The sequence below is a fragment of the Heteronotia binoei genome, chromosome 7 (genome assembly GCF_032191835.1).
Source record: "Heteronotia binoei isolate CCM8104 ecotype False Entrance Well chromosome 7, APGP_CSIRO_Hbin_v1, whole genome shotgun sequence".
Lineage (NCBI taxonomy): Eukaryota > Metazoa > Chordata > Lepidosauria > Squamata > Gekkonidae > Heteronotia > Heteronotia binoei.
The window spans coordinates 120,870,389-120,887,492 of NC_083229.1; the positions used below are offsets into that span (position 1 = coordinate 120,870,389).

The 17,104-nt window shown below is 48.2% G+C and overlaps 1 protein-coding gene across 2 annotated transcripts in view; it reads right to left on the reverse strand.

The window, feature by feature from the left end:
- Nucleotides 1-475: 475 nt before the first annotated feature.
- Nucleotides 476-17,104, reverse strand: part of CDH6 (cadherin 6) — a 126,197-nt gene continuing 109,568 nt past the window's right edge. The window contains exons 8-11 of one of the 2 annotated variants that reach the window (XM_060244292.1): nt 12,213-12,334; nt 9,784-9,901; nt 9,427-9,678; nt 476-1,386 (exon numbers count right to left, since the gene is read on the reverse strand). In XM_060244292.1, the coding sequence (XP_060100275.1) occupies nt 896-1,386; nt 9,427-9,678; nt 9,784-9,901; nt 12,213-12,334 (983 nt within the window). In that variant the 3' untranslated portion in view covers nt 476-895. The remainder of the gene's footprint in view (nt 1,387-9,426; nt 9,679-9,783; nt 9,902-12,212; nt 12,335-17,104) is intronic. The other variant, XM_060244293.1, reaches the window with a different exon arrangement.

Sequence of the window (17,104 nt, forward strand, 5' to 3'; positions counted from 1 at the left end):
AACCCTCCAAGAGCTTACAGGGCTTCTTAGTGCAGAGCCTACTGTAAGCTCCGGGAGGGTTAGCTACATCAGGAGGGTGTGGTCTGATATGCCAAAGGTGTACCTCCTACAAAAGAAGCCCTGGGTTTGCCTCTCTCTTTGTACGTTGCCTGGAAGACAACATCTTAAAAGTTCTAGCGATGCAGAGCATCGCAACTATTGCCCCTAGTAAACCCTTTGGGAAAGCCCCCCCCCCCACACACACATATTTCTTCCTTCCTCCCTCCTCCTCTTGATTGTCCACCACGAATGCGGTTTAATGCTTTGAAGGAATGGCCAACTCAAGATTAATGTAGTGTCTGAAATGGCCACTGGATAATTTACCTCTTAAAAATAGCCCCCTTTCTTATTGCCTGGTAGTGGCTTTAGAGCGAGAGACAGCCCACCCCTCTCTCTTTTTTACTAGAATAGTTTAAGCTAAGCCGTGATACTTTCTTTACATGATACACGATCTACATAAAATATGTCTGAGCTAAACAACTAAAATGCAGTGGGGATTATTTGGTGAACTATACCAGGAAGATAATCCAATTTACAAGATAGGCAGGACAAGTTTAAAACTTTTGTTCCGTTTCTGTTGTCCCTCCATTCTCTTGTCATTGTGCCTGTTCTGACTGCATACATAAAATGGGATATGCTAAAAAATAAAAGCCTTTTTTCTTCTTCTTATGGAACCTCCGCTTTATATTTGGGGGTAGGAAAAGAAACAACATTGGATCCACAAAGACTGCAGTCACGGAAACAATGTGAGTTGGTAGAATAGAGACCCCCTTTCAAAGAACTGTGGATAAATAGAAATCGCAACGTTCACACATTTCAATGCTGTTTCTTGGGAATGAAAAAAAAGGCAACGTAATTAAGAGTCTTTATCGCTGTCTGCTCCGCCGTACATATCGGCCAGCTTTTTGAAGCGAGGTCCCCAGTCGCTGAGGTAATCGTAGTCCTGATCGCCATCCGTCGTCACCGACTCCAAGGAGCTGAGGGACTCCGCCACAGAGCCGTTGCCTTCGTATGCGTAAGTCGCTAGCGAGTCATAAGGGGGAGCTGTGGGATCTGTGTCGTTTTCCTTTAACCTTTGGCTAATGAAATCTCTGACATCAGTGTTGTCTCGTACCACTGGAGTCCGGCGTGGCACAAAAAGCGCTTCGGGCACAATGTCTCGGCGCAATTTATTGTCTTCTATGGCTTCGGGGTTCCGTAGCGTGCCGATATCAAACGCTTGGGTGTCTTCTTCTCCGCCACCTTCGTCGTTGTAGCTGACGATGTTGTCTCGGATGTCTTCTTTGGAAATGATCAAAGGCTCTTTCTTCCGCTGTCGCCTCAGCGCTGCAAACAGCACCACCGTCACTGAAAGGGGGGGGGAGATAAAGCAGAGTTGGGGGAGGGAGAAGAGTGAGAGTTAATTTGCCACCCAATTAGAACAGCAGCAGCAGCAACAACATCATGAAATCTGCCCTGTTTGAACCTCATCTTTTACAAGAAGCCCTGCCAGCCCACACTCCCCGACTGTAGCCAATCCTAGCGAAATCACTGTCTTTGGTTGAAAGCGGGATAACTATCAGGAGGAAAAGCAAAAAGGAGGATGCACAGGTCGTCTTATCGGCAGTAAATGTTTTTTACTTTGGTCTGCGTGGTGGCTATCATGTTGAAATCACAAATGCAGTTTCAAGCAGACAAAACACGGGGGTTGGGCGGGCAGGGAAGAGACTTATCTGGCAAAATGATGCTGTTCTAAAGTATATGGGTGCTACACGCCTGGAACGCTTGGGGATTTGTTCTAAGGAGAGTATGCAGCACTTTCGAGTTGAGATGCCATTTTAGCAGTGTTGCAGACGGAAGCAAAACCCGTCTTATCTTTTCTTTACAAGAAAGTGGAACCTGTAATTCTAAAAAAGCTAACGGAACAAAGTCGGAGCCCAGTAGCACCTTTAAGACCAACAAAGTATTATTCACAATGTAAGCTTTTGTGCGCTAAAAGCACACTTCGCCAGACAACGTTGTTTAGCACGTGAAAGCTTGTATTGGGAATAAAACTTTGTTGGTCTTAAAGATGTTACTGGACCCCAACTTTGTCCTATTGCTTCAGACCAACACGGCTGCCCGCCTGGATCTATCTAAAACGGGTGTCAAACATGCGGCCCAGAGGCTGAATCAGGCAACTCACTGCTGTCTGCTTCCTTCTCTCTTTATTGCTTCCTTCTGCATCACAACTTGCTTTGCCAGGCTTGCTCAATCGCACAGGAGCTACAAAGCAAAGCCCTTGGGGAGGAAGTGGGGGAAGGAGAGCTAGCTTTGCCAGGCTTGCTCAATCGCACAGAAGCTACAAAGCAAAGCTCCTCTCTTGGGGAGGAAGTGGGGGAAGGAGAGCTAGCTTTGCCAGGCTTGCTCAGTCGCACAGCAGAACTACAGAGCCAAGCTTCTGTTGGCTGAGGCTCAACAAGCCAGTAAAGTTTAGGTGGATTAGGCTGAGTGTGTTTATCCTTGTTCTTTATAAAGTTTATATCTCCCCTACCTGGCATACATTTTAAGACACACATGATCTGGCCTGACTAGGTGAAGATCCGGCCCTCATAACAAATTAGTTTGACACCCCTGATCTAAAAAGCGAATTCACCCTATATTTCTCAATATTCTGAGTTGTAAAAATGACTGGGCCCTTAGGAAATTATCGATTGGGAATTACGCCTGTGATTTCCAAGGGATAAAAAAGAATCAGCAGCTATTCCTTTGGCCAACAGCACACATTCTTCTTCCTGCCTCCTCAGTTTTATCCTCGTAACAATCCTGCAATGTAGATTAGGATGAGGAAAAGTGATTGGCCCAAGGTCAACCAGTGAACTGCATGGCAGAGCAAGGATTTGAACGGAATCTCCCGAGCCCTGCCTGATAGGCTAAGCGCCATATCACATGGCCCGGACAGCCAGTAGCAACAGAGCATGGAACATTGCATTATGAATATTCTGGGATTATTTTGCTTGCTGCCCTCACTAGTATGATTGTGTGATTGCTAATGCTCTCAGGTGGCACTGATTTTGGTTCTGCAAAAATAAGTTCTCTGTAAAGATTCTACAAAAATGAGCTGTATGGTCACCATACCAGTGTTCCCTCTAAGCTTAGTGTGAGCTAGCTCAGTTATTTAACCTCCGGCTCACACATTTTTGTCTCAACTCAGGAAAAATGGCTTCAGAGCAAACTAATTTATGTCGTAACTCACAACTTGAATGCCAGTAGCTCACAAAGTAGAATTTTTGCTCACAAGACTCCACAGCTTAGAGGGAACATTGATGGTCACTGTGCTTTATTACCACAAAATTCTAGTTTGCTGAAAGCACGGTGGTCACAGGGCCTGGTCACATCCTCTTCACTTGAAGGCCTTGCTGGACAGAATGTGCAGTGAGAGGAAAACCCAGCATCTGATTCTTGACCACATTACTGATTTTTAGCTGTGAATATGGCAACCCTGGATTTACCAGTGAGTTGCCTTTTAAAATATATAAATAGGGCCATTATAGGACTGGCCCCAAACTCTTTTCAAGCTTTTTAGCGGCTTTCGCAGTGGTGGGATTCTCAGACTTGGGGGAAATGGGAACTGTTGGCCCTTGAGCTTGCAGAGTAATATTTGTTCACGGATGTTTTCAGACGGTGATTGATGCCACTCAGTGCCCAGAGGGAGCCGGACTCTAGCCAAGATTCTGCAAGAGACTCCGAGCCAGTTCATTGATGCCTCTTTGCTATTTCACAGACTGACAGTGCAGAATCCACCCCTGCTGAAGTAGAATATTGAACTGCAATAATCTCACGGCTCCTTTCTTGCCTTTCAAACAAATTGAAAATGAGAGGAGCCAAAATAGGCTGGAAAGTGGGCAATACCAAGGATGTTTAAGCAGGGAAAAGGAGAAACAATTCTGGGGGGTGTCAAGTCCCTGGCAGTTCAGAGATCAGAGACAGTCCGTTACAAGAATGGCTGTTTATTGATACCAGGGCAGGGCAGGACGGCCCTTGTGAAAACTGATTTTAGCGGGCACTTTGCCCCTTCTTATAGATCAGGCTTAGACCGTTCCACGTTCAAAGGAAAGGAGCGAAGCGAGCAGGCTCTCCTCCCAGAGTTCTTCCAAGGCTTCTTGCAAGTGCGAGCATAATCCGGCACGAATGGCCTTGGCCATTCCTAAGACTAGGCAGAAAGGAATGTTTCACACGTTACTGTTGCACACGTTACATGTCACGGTTGCCGCCGCTGCAGCCGGCTCCTGCCCGGCCCCAAGAAGCTCGCTGTGAGGACCCCGAGTCATACTGGCTTCGAGATCTGTGTGTGTTTTGAAGGATCTGTGTGTGTTTTGTGTGTGTCTGGAGTAGGGTTGCCAATCCCCAGGTGGGGGCAGGGGATCCCCTGGTTTGGAGGCCCTCCCCCTGCTTCAGGGTAATCAGAAAGCGGGGGAGGGGAGGGAAATGTCTGCTGGGAACTCATGATTCCCTATAGAGACTTATTCCCATAGAAAAGAATGGAGAATTTATCCACGGGTATCTGGGGCTCTGGGGGCCCTGTTTTTTGAGGTAGAGGCACCAGATTTTCAGTATAGTATCCAGTGGCTCTCCTCAAAATACTCCCTAAGTTTCAAAAAGATTGGACCATGGGGTCCAATTCTATGAGCCCCCAAAGAAGGTGCCCCTATCCTTCATTATTTCCTATGGAAGGAAGGCATTTAAAAGATGTGCGGTCCCTTGAAATGTGATGACCAAAACTCCCAATTATGCTTGTCACAGCCTTGATCTTGGCTCCACCCCCAAAGTCTCCTGGCTCCACCCTCAAAGTCCCCAGATATTTCTTGAATTGGACTTGGCAACCCTAGTCTGGAGGAAGTTTCTCCCTCCTCCTTTCCAGAAAAGAGGGGGAAGAAACTTCCTCCAGAGGTCTCTTCAAAACATGCACGGACCTTGGAGCCAGTATGACTGGGTGTCCTTGCGGCGAACGGGGTGGGGCGAGCAGGGGGGACACCTGCCTTTGGACTGGCAGGCATGAAGCTACTCACGAGTAGCCCCGCTCCTGCTGCCTACTCATGAGTAGTGCCTGCTGCCTACTTGCGAGTAGGCAGCAGACGCGGAGACTCAGGGATGGGTGGACCTGTGCTGCCTAGGGCGCTGGAAGGGCTCGGGCCGGACCTGAATGAAAGCACTCCCGCTTAATGGCGAGAGTCCTCTTGACGGGGTGGCTGTGTGGGTGTGGTTTGTAGCTGAGAGAGACATGCATGAAATCATTTGGGCAAGGGCCAAGAAGTCTAGCAGATCTTTTCTAGGCCAACTAGAACTAATCATACTTGCTCTGTGTGCACACGTGTAGAAAACGGCTGTCAGATGGCCATCTAGCCTGTGTTTAAAAACCTCCAAGGAAGGAGAGTCCACCACCTCCTGAAATCATTTGGGCAAGGGCCAAGAAGTCTAGCAGATCTTTTCTAGGCCAACTAGAACTAATCATACTTGCTCTGTGTGCACACGTGTAGAAAACGGCTGTCAGATGGCCATCTAGCCTCTGTTTAAAAACCTCCAAGGAAGGAGAGTCCACCACCTCCTGAGGAAGCCTGTTCCACTGAGGAACTGCTCTAATGGTCAAGAAGTTCTTCCTAATGTTGAGTTGGAAACTTTTAATTTCAACCCACTGCTTCCGGTCCTACCTTCCGGGGCCACAGAAAACAATTCCACACCCTCCTCTATAGGACAGCCCTTCAAGTACTTGAAGATGGTGACCCTATCACCTCTCAGCCGCCTCCTCTCCGAGTTTACTTCTGAGTAAATATATATGTATAATAGGCTCTTGCCCAGGAAGGGGGGGGGGCAGGCACTGCCAGATTTTCAAGGAGTCTGTAGGGCTGCACTGTGTGGAACCCCACTGCAATTCCATTTTCAGCTAATTGCATGATGGCAACATTTATAGGGCCACTAATCCACCTATGGATAGTTCTATAATCAACCCCTGATTGGATCCCCCAGCAAGTAATTCAGTTCCGAAAAAGCAGTCGCTGAGGGGGGTGGGGAGGGCTGAGGAAAGGGGAGGCTTAACGATTTCATAGATTGCTTCTTAGATGGATTTCTGGGAATCATTCGACACAGCAACTTCACGTCCTAGTGAAGAAGACATAATTGTGCCCCCATTTCCCCCCCTACCTGCCTTTATAACTGCTAAACTGTATGTTGGGGGAATCTGATCTTGGATCTCCCAATATCATATTTGCTCCTCAAATAGGGCTTTTTTTTTTTTGTAGCAGGAACTCCTTTGCATATTAGGCCACACACCCCTGATGTAGCTAATCCTCCTGGAGCTTACAGTAGGCGTTGCACTGAGAGCAGAGCACTCTTGGAGGATTGGCTACATAAGAGGGGTGTGGCCTAATATGCAACGGAGTTCCTGCTACCAAAAAAAAAAAGCCCTGGCGTGGAGCAGGTGGAAGGGGATTGAATCCAGGCTAGGTGAGGGTGGGGTAGAGAGTGCTATAAAAGGACGGCTTCACACCCAGGAAGGAAGAGACTGAACTGCCAGAAAGACAGAGACAGAAGGCCAGAGTGAGCCATTCCAGGGAAGGAAGAAGACAAAGGTGCCATATCCCCCTTTTCTTCCTGAATCCTGAGGCCAGAGGGAGGCCCTCCTCCTCCCCCCCACATTGCATATGGGGGAACTGTTGGGTGGGCAGCCCACCCTGTAGACAAGAGGAATCTCACAGTAGGTATCTTCAATGTCCCCTCCTTCTCACAACCTGGAGGAGAAGACAACGTGAAAACTCTCTTACCTTCTCTCTGGTTGCTCCATGTGATGGTAGCACTATCGGGGGGGGGCGGGCTTTGCAAATATCCGGCTCGACATCTCCCCCCCTTTTGACCAAGTGATGCACACTGCACAGCTTGGTTTGTTCTTCAAGCTTTCATCATAAGCTCTTCCCACCCCGAAACTGTCTTTTGCTAAATGTTTGTGCCCCTTGGTATCTCGAGTCCGCAACAGCTCTAAACCTCAGAGCTAATTTGTTGGGTTTTTAAAAAAAAATTCTACCTCTTTAATGTCAGCCTGAATGAGATTTCGCTGAAAGAAATGAATATTCAAATAGGATTTGCTCGAATCACTAAATATAACCGCGTTCTTGAAACTCTGTTTTTCTTTTAAAGAGGACTTCAAAAATAAGCTTTCCTGATGCTCGGTGGAATGCTAAAATAAACGTAAAGCTGAGGTGTTGATGTGGTTTGCCCCCCCCCCCCCCCCCCCCGCCTCTCAGAAATTCTTAGCATTACGGAGGATTTTGCAGTATGGAAACCGGGCTTTCTCAGGCTGAAAGTTAAATCTACCGTACAGCCAGAAACAAACAAAAATCCACCCGCACAAACATTTATCTGCCTTTGTTACTGCTAAGAACGGAAACTATAATTCAGATCCTTCTGTGGCTTTTGTTTTACACAGTGCTGAGAATGCATATATACAAAACTTGAAAGCGCACCGAGAAAATAAAGATATAGCCGCAGTTAATTGAAAACCAGCGTGTGTTGCACGTTCCATCTGTGTCAGCATTAGAGCTGGAATCCAAACTGAGTCTTGTTTCTGAGCCCCACGCTCTTAGCAGCAGCAGCCCCGCCCCCCATGGCCCGTAAAGCTGGCCCCCAAATTCAGATCCCCCTGATGCCTCTGCAGTGCCTTGATTTAGGGATCCCCAACCCTTTCCAGCCTGTGGGCACCTTTGGGACCCTGACATAGCATGATGGGCCCAGACACAACATGGCTGCCAGGTTCAGCAAAAGAAATATCTGGGGACTTCGGGGGTGGAGCCGGGAACGAGGGTGCGACAAGCACAGCTGTACTCCAGAAGGTTATGCAAGGGATAGAGAAGGTAGAGAAAGAAGTACTTTTCTCCCTTTCTCACAGTACAAGAACTTGGGGGCATTCAGTGAAATTGCTGAGCAGTCAGGTTAAAATGGATAAAAGGAAGTACTTCTTCGCCCAAAGGGTGATTAACATGTGGAATTCACTGCCACAGGAGGTGGCAGCGGCTACAAGCATAGACAGCTTCAAGAGGAGAATGAATAAGCATATGGAGCAGAGGTCCATCAGTGGCTATTAGCCACAGCTTATTTTTGGAACTCTGTCTGAGGCAGTGATGCTCTGTATTCTTGTGTTTGGAGGGGGAGGCACAGTGGAAGGGCTTCTAGCCCCACTGGTGGACCTCTTGATGGCACTTGTGTGGTTGTTGTTTTTTGCCACTGTGTGACACAGAGTGTTGGACTGGATGGGCCATTGGCTGGCTCCAACATGGCTTCTGTTATGTTCTTAAGGCATTCTGGCAATCACATTTAAAGGGACCTTATAATTGAAGGATAGGGGCACCCTATTTTAGGGCTCAGAGTGGGACCCCCTGGTCCAATCTTTTTTGAAACTGGGGAAGGGATTGTTTAGAGGAGAGGCACCAGATGCTATGCTGAGAATTTGGTGCCTCTACCTCAAAAAATAGCCCACCCCCCAAGCTCCAGATAACCATGGATCAATTTTCCATTATACCCTATGGGAATCGGTCTCCATAGGGTATAATGGAGTGCCCAGCAGACGTTTCCCTTCCTTCCCCTTTCAGATGACCCTAAAGCAGGGCCCCCCCTCTAAACTGGGGGATCCCCTGCCCCCAACTGGGGATTGGCAACCCTGCTGCCACGGGAGGCAAAGCCAACCACAAAATGGCTGATGCCACAGCTTACCTTGGGTCACACTGTTAAACTCCTTATGGTGTGGGGGCAGCTGCCGCCAAGGCCGGCAACTTAAAATAGCTGCAGATCGACTCTCCAGGGGCAAATCAGAAGACTTGATGAGCGGAAGCCCCACCTGGCCCCGCCCACTTCCTGAAAATTCTTGGCGAGTGCCGAGATAGATGTCAGCAGGCACCAGCAGGCCCTGTACTGAGAGCCCTGTAAGCTCTTGCAGGACTGGCTACATCAGGGGTGTGTGGCCTAATATGCAAAGGAGCTCCTGCTACAAAAAGAAGCCCATTCATGTTGCAGAACACACCTATCAATGGCCCGTCATGTTGCAGTAATACTGCTTTTAGTGCAGGGCCTACTGTGAGCTCCAGGAGGATTGGCTACATCAGGGGTGTGTGGCCTAATATGCAAAGGAGTTCCTGCTACAAAAAAGCCCTCCTGTCCCCACTTCAGTGTTCCCTCCAAGCTGAGTTAGCGTGAGCTAGCTCAGAGATTTTTAGCTTCCAGCTCACCCATTTTTGTCTTTGCTCAGGAAGGAGGACCCCTGGGCACACTCATTGATGCAGCAGCTCAGAACCTTAATGCCAGGAGCTCACGAAGTAGAATTTTTGCTCACAAGACTCTGCAGCTGAGAGGGATCATTGTCACTCCCCAAGAACTCCCCTCCTTTACCTAGCAAAATAATGATGCAGAGAAGAATGGCGACCAAGGCTCCTGTGCTGAGACCGGTCGGGTGGATGAGCGCTTCAGCGTTACAGGAGAGCATCTTGCCTCGCTGGTCACAGGCACACACTCGGATGGTCACTGTCTCCGTGCTGCTCTGAACCGGGTACTCGTTGTCTGCTATCACCACAGGAAGCAGATAGGTGCTCATTTCGTGTCTGCTATACCTGGTCCTCCTGGTGAAGATCCCTGCGGTGTTATCTGGAAACATGCATCAAGGTAAGTATAACCATTACGGTTTGTTTCTCCCCTGAATGCCCGACCCAAAGAAGAAGGCATGAGAATATGGTGGGCAAGCGAGTTTACCTCTGTTGTCTTGAATGGTGAAATTGGAGCTCCCGGCCACTTCAGGAGCCAAAGAGAAGGAGAATTTGTGCCCGCCGAAAGCGTCGTCCTTGTCAATCGCACTGAGGGTCTGTATAAGCTGAAAACAGCATCGTTAATTGGGTCAATGCTGAATTCAGACACCAGTGCCTCGGTTCCACCATAGTATCCTGAATAAATGTTACCGGAGCAATGATTAAGAGCAGCGTGCAAAGCAAGCGGAGCAAACGGCAACTGGCAAAACAAAGACTTTTCTTCTAAATGAGCTGGAAGAAGTGGTTTCCAAAGTGGCTTTGCTCTAGAGAAGTGATGGGAAATTCAGAGAGTGAAGGATGAGGGTGAGGGTTCCGTTCTCCAAAGTCTCTTCCAAAACAGGAGATGGATTGTCCCATTCAAGGGCAAAGCACAAACCTTATGGAAGATTTGCCTAGTCCATGCTCCTGGGAAGGGGCGGAAGAGAGAGAGAGAGATTTCCCACTCTCCTTATGCCACTCTCACGCTCCTCTTCTCCGCAGGACTTTGGTCGGATTTCACACTATCTGCCCCTTGTTTGCTCCACGAAAGAGGCAGAGTGAGTTGCAGCCCCGGGATAGATAGTGTGAAATCCAACGGAAGCCCCGTGGAGAAGAGGAGACTGAGAGCGGCATAAGGCTAGTGGGGAATCGGTCAGAGTGAAAACTACTCATGTTTCTTTAGGATGCTGAAGGTAGCTCCCCCCACCCCGGAAAGCAGAATGGCCAAAGGCTGCTGCTTTCCAACATGTGTGTATGCAGCAAAAGGGGTGCTGGCATGAACTTTGTAATAGTGTCAGTGTACACACATGGCGCTTGTCGCTGCCATAGAGATATTACGTTTGCATGCAATATGTTACGGGGTTCCCGTGAGTGCTCGCCTTACGGATCGAGAGATGCAGAGTTGTGGCTGGGCCCTTTGAATGAGGGACCGTCTCCCCTTTCGCATAGCAGCATCTAAGCTGGGCTGAGGTCTGAAACGACCCATGCCGTTCAGTGCCTGAGGCAGCAAACTCGAGCAACACTTCCTTGGCGTGTGGGTGTGGGTGTGGGGAAACAGTAAATCAGACAACTGACAACCTGCTGCTGTTTTAATATTAGCTCCAAATCTGATAGGGATGCCAGCCTCCAGGTGGGACCTGGGGATCTCCTGGAATTAGGGCTCATCTCCAGATGGCAGAGATCACTTCCCCTGGAGAAAAGGGAGGCTTTGGAGGGTGGGCTCTGTGGCGCTGTGTCCCACGGAGGTCTCAGTCCTCTCCAGGCTCCATCCCCAAATCTCCAGGAGCTTCTCAACCTGGAGCTGGCAAACCTACCTCCCCACCGCCTGCTTGGGGCCGGGCTGCAACCCTGCACTCTGAGCTGAGCTGCCTCATCTTGCCTAATACTAGACCTGCTCCAGACCTCATGAGAAGGATAGAAGAGGCCTTTGAATATTGCAATAATGGATACTTTTTTTTTCCAGGGGCGGGGACAGCATTATTGCAGTTGTTCTTCCTACCCCCTCTTTCTATGTAGAATTTTTTTTTGCAATCCAGAAGTTACCTGGGGGGGGGGGGGGAAGAAATCTGCTCTGAAGAAGCTGTAGGATTCTCAGTTCTTTTATCTGTATCTTATCAGCTGCACACAGAGAGAGTGCACTTGTGGATGGTTAATCCTTTGGAAATTAGGTTCTTTGTGTGCAGAGGTGTGGCCAGCAGATATGTATGCCTAGATATGTATGGGCAGGGCTTTTTTTGTAGCAGGAACTCCTTTGCATATTAGGCCACACACCCCAATGTAGCCAATCCTTCAAGAGCTTACAGTAGGGCCTGTACTAAGAACCCTGTAAGCTCTTGGAGGATTGGTGACATCAGGGGGTGTGGCCTAATATGCAAAGGAGTTCCTGCTACAAAAAAAGCCCTGCATAGAGAATCGGGGGTGCTCCTCAGATTACCGGCAAAGAGCGACGTAGTCCCCTCCCAACCAACTAGCAGGCCATATGGCTCAGAGGAATGATCAGACCAATTAAGAAAAAAAAATTTGGTCTGTTGGTTCATTTAGCAACCAGATCTCGCAGAGCTGAACGAGTGACTTGCTGATCTGAACCATATGTCTGGACCAACGATTGATGCATCAAGACTGAACAGAGCAGATGCAGAATTCCTTTTACAAAGGGAAGGGTGTGTAGGAGACGGGAAACCAATGTGCAAGAAGCAGCCACGCTGAACCACTGACAAATGCAGCGTCACATCAGCTAATAAAGGAATGACAGCTGTAATCACACAACGTAGCCACTCTTTAGGTTGGCTTACCTATGCCAGCAGCTCTTCGCAGTGCAAAGTATCAGTGCTTGGGTATCATGCTGATGTGGGTCGTATCGATGCACACAGATTTATTCACTTAGAGCAGGCTACATACCTGTTCAGCCTTGGCGTTTTCACAGACAAAGGTCTCGTAAAACATGGCGAATTCTGGGGCATTGTCATTCACATCTAGGACTTTAATGTACACAGGAACACGACTGCTTTCCTTTGGGTTGTCTGCAAAACAACATGAGTATCAGGGTAAGTCACTCTGCGTCAGGTGTGACTTTGCATAGATTTTGGTGGCGGTGCAAGTCAGCCATTGGGCAGCTTTGGGTTATATTATTCGTATGAGCCACTCGCACAGGTTACAGTGATAAACGTACTACTGGACAGGTGGACTTGCAGATGTTTCTCAATTGACCTGCCGGAAACGTATGTCAGGGTGAAGTGAGAGGAGAGTTACGACCTCCTAAGCCCAGCTGGTCTTAGAAGAGTGTAGGGATTGCTCTGCTAGAGTTCTGTTGTGCCATATTTTCAACGGAACAAGGGCTGAAGCAGGGCTATATTTGTAGCAGGAACTCCTTTGCATATTAGGCCACCCGCCCCTGATGTAGCCAATCCTTCAAGAGCTTACAGGGCTCTTAGTACAGGGCCTACTGTAAGCTCCAGAAGGATTGGCTACTTCAGGGGTGGGTGGCCTAATATGCAAAGGAGTTCCTGCTACAAAAAAAGTCCTGGGCTGAAGGATGCTTTTCCTATTGACTCGCTTCTGTTAGTCCCCCTCCCCAGCTTTGGGGAGCATGTACCTAACATAAGAGAAGCCATGTTGGATCAGGCCAATGGCCCATCCAGACCAACACTCTGTTTCACATAAGAACATAAGAGAAGCCATGTTGGATCAGGCCAGTGGCCCATTCAGTCCAACACTCTGTTTCACATAAGAACATAAGAGAAGCCATGTTGGATCAGGCCAATGGCCCATCCAGTCCAACACTCTGTGTCACACATAAGAACATCAGGGAAGCCATGTTGGATCAGGCCAGTGGCCCATCCAGTCCAACACTCTGTTTCACATAAGAACATAAGAGAAGCCATGTTGAATCAGGCCAGTGGCCCATCCAGTCCAAAACTCTGTGTCACATAAGAACATAAGAGGAGCCATGTTGGATCAGGCCAATGGCCCATCCAGTCCAACACTCTGTGTCACACAGTGGCCAAAAAACCCAGGTGCCGTCAGGAGGCCCACCAGTGGGGCCAAGACATTAGAAGCCCCTCCCACTGTCCCTTCCCCCAAGCATGTGTATGTAATAAGTGCAGATGTTGTTGCATATGTTTCTAATGATGTTATATTGACTTGTAGCTGCAAACTGAGGCACGGGCAAAAAGTTCTTTATACCCTAGTTCCCTGCTGAGACAACATTGTCAGTACCTTCCTCTTGTTAGGGACTGGAGCCACAAACTCCAAGACAAAAGTAATGCTATTAGAGGAGCAAAAGGGGAAGCATTGCTGGGACCAAGCTGGGAAGCCCTGGTGCTGGAATGAACCTAGAGATAGTGTAACCTAATGGATTGATTTAATTTATTTAAAGAAGAAGACTGTAGATTTATACCCCACCCTTCTCTCTTAATCAGAGTCTCTGAGTGGCTTAAGGTAAAGGCAGTCCCCTGTGCAAGCACCAGTTGTTTCCGACTCGGGGGTGACGTTTCATCACGACGTTTTCACGGCAGACTTTTTATGGGGTGGTTTGCCATTGCCTTCCCCAGTCATCTACGCTTTCCCCCCAGCAAGCTGGGGACTCATTTTACTGACCTCGAAAGGATAGAAGGCTGAGTCAACCTTGAGCTGGCTACCTGAACCCAGCTTCTGCCGGGATCGAACTCAGGTCGTGAGCAGAGCTTGGACTGCAGTACTGCAGCTTCACCACTCTTTGCCACTTCTGAGCAGCTTAAAGCTGCCCTTTCAAGGACAACTCTGGCGAGAGCTAAGGCTGACCCAAGAGCATTCCAGTGGCTGCAAGTGGAGGAGTGGGGAATCAAACCCGGTTCTCCCAGATAAGAGTCTGCACACTTAACCACTACACCAAACTGGCTCTTAAAACATTTCTCTGCTGCCTTTCCATCCAAATAAGGTCCTCAAGATGGTGAACATCTGAACATTTTAACATTAAAGCAGCATTTAAAATTAGGTAGATGGAAAAGAAGCAATTCAATAAAAACACATCCACAGACCGACACACTTAAGGAGACACAGCCAGGGAGGTGGGCCAATAATGGTTATTGTTGCTTAGCAGAAGTGTGTGACTTTGCAGAGCAGTCTCTCTCCATGCATAATGTAAACACGCTTTTCTTATTCATGTAGCATCTATCAAGCCAAGGAGCTGAGATCTTAAAATTTCTCTTGATCTTGGCTTTGAAGTGCTTTATGCCGCAGCAGTGCCGTTTCACCTTTCACAGCTTTCAGCTGGAGAAATTTCATTGTTCAATACGCCCTGAGAGCTCTCATCGGAAAGCCGGCTGCACGCAGGAGTTCCATTTCTGTCTCCGTGGCAGACATCCGAGGCCTCCTGAGTAGGTCACAGAGACCCACATTTCAATACAGGAACGCATGACTCTGCCTCAGACTGAACCAGACCCTTGGTCCATCCAAGTCAGAATTGTCTACTCAGACTGGCAGCAGCTCTCCAAGGTCTCAGGCAGAAGTCATTCACAGCACCTCCTGCTGGATCCTTTCACTGGAGGTGCTGGGACTGAACCTGCTGCACGCCGAGCAGAGGCTCTACCACTGAGCTATGGCCCCTTCCACGGCTTTTTTTGTAGCAGGAACTCCCTTGCATATTAGGCCACACCCCTGATATGGCCAATCCTCCTGGAGCTTACAGTAGGCCCTGTACTAAGAGCCCTCTAAGCTCCTGGAGGATTGGTTACATCAGGGGTGTGTGGCCTACTATGCAAAGCAGTTCCTGCTACAAAAAAAGCCCTGCCCCCTCTCCAGTGTTTAAGCAGGTGCATATTGGTCAAGACTGGGCTACACATTCCTACAGTAACCCTGACAACAGTATCCCTGTGGACAATGATATTAAAAAATAACCGATAAGATCAGAAGAGAAGCCATGCTGGATCAGGCCAATGGACCATCTACTCCAAGGAAATAGGTGCCATCAGGTGGTCCATCAGTGGGGCCAGGACACTGAAAGCCCTTCCCCTATTGCTCCCCCCCAAGCACCAAGAATACAGATCAGTACTACTCCAGACAGAGAATTCCATCTATACCTTGTGGCTAATAGTCACTGATGGACCTCTGCTCCATATGTTTATCCAATCCCCTCTTGAAGCTGTCTATGCTTGTATCTGCCGCCACCTCCTGTGACAGTGAATTCCACATGTTAATCACCCTTTGGGAGAAGAAGTACTTCCTTTTATCCGTTCGAACCTGACTATTCAGCAATTTCATTGAGTGTCCATGAGTTCTTTATTGTGAGAAAGGGAGAAAAGTTCTCTACCTTCTCTATCCCATGCAAAATCTTGTAAACCTCCATCATGTTACCGCTCAGTCGATGTTTCTCCAAGCTAAAGAGCCCCAAGCACTTTCGCCTTTCTTCATAGGGAAAGTGTTCCAACCCTTTAATCATTCTAGTTGCCCTTTTCTGCATTTTTTCCAATGCTATAATATCTTTTTTGAGGTGCAGTGACCAGAACTGTACATGATACTCCAAATGAGGCCACATCATCGATTTATACAGGGGCGTTATGATACTGGCTGATTTGTTTTCAGTCCTCTTCCAAGTAATTCTCAGCATAGCACGGGCCTTTTTTTTTTTTTACTGCAGTCGCCCACTGTCTCGACATTTTCAGTGAGCTGTCTACCACAACTCCAAGAGCCCTCTTGGTCAGTCTCCACCAGTTCATACTCCATCAACTTGTATTTATAGTTAGGATTTTTGGCCCCAATGTGCATTACGTTGCCCTTGGCCACGTTGAATCTCATTTGTCATGTTGACACCCACTGACCCAGCCTTTGGAGTGCCTCACAATCCTCTCTGGTTCTTATCACCATGAATAATTTAGTGTCATCCTCAAACTTAGCCACTTCACTGCTTACTCCCAACTCCAAATCATTAATGAACAGGTTAAAAAAGCATTGGGCCCAATACTGGAGCTCAGCTATCACACTGTGGGCTATTCCGGCACTATGGGGCCCTACAAAGTGAGGGCAGAGCTCCATGTAATGATGCTTCTAATTGTGCTGGCTGAGCTAAGGTTTTGATGCCATTGCCATGGAAACTGTCACATGGGCTGGAGCTTTCAAAAGATCTGTACGGATAAGAGATCTTCCACATCTGTTAGAATCCCAGCTGTTTTCCAAAGTGACAATGCTAAGCACACTTGCTCTCCTCTGCAATACTATTGGCTCATTCTCAGTGTGTTCATGGGTAGACACAGATGCTCTTTAAGTGTTTGAGCAGCCTTAAGGAGCTCTTTAAGTTAAGGGTGTCAAACATGCAGCCCAGGGGCCAAATCAGGCCCCCGGAGGGCTCCTGACCACTGGCTGTCATCTGCTTCCTACTCACACTCTCTTGCTTCCTTCTGCATCACAGCTTGCTTTGTCAAACTTGCTCAGTTGCACAGGAGCTACAGAGCAAAGCCTCTATTTTCTCCATTGGCTGAGGCTCCTCCCTTAGGGAAGAAAGGGGAAGGGATAATTTGCTTCAAAGGAAGCTCTGGCTCTTTCCTTCCTTCCCCAAAGGACCAGGAGGAGGAGGAGCCACAGCCAATAGAAGGAAGAGAGGCTTGGCTCAGTAGCTCTGCTGTGCGACTGAGCCTTTATTGCACGGGGGGAAATAGAAAGAAAGCACCTTTAAGACTAACAAGTGCTAATGTTTTAAGCAGGTTTTTTTTTTTGGAGTTTTAAAAAAAACTTTGTGTTTGTGTCCTTTATAAAGTTTATACCTCTGTTACCTGGCATTACATTTTATGACACCCACGGCCCGGCCCAGCAAGGTCTCA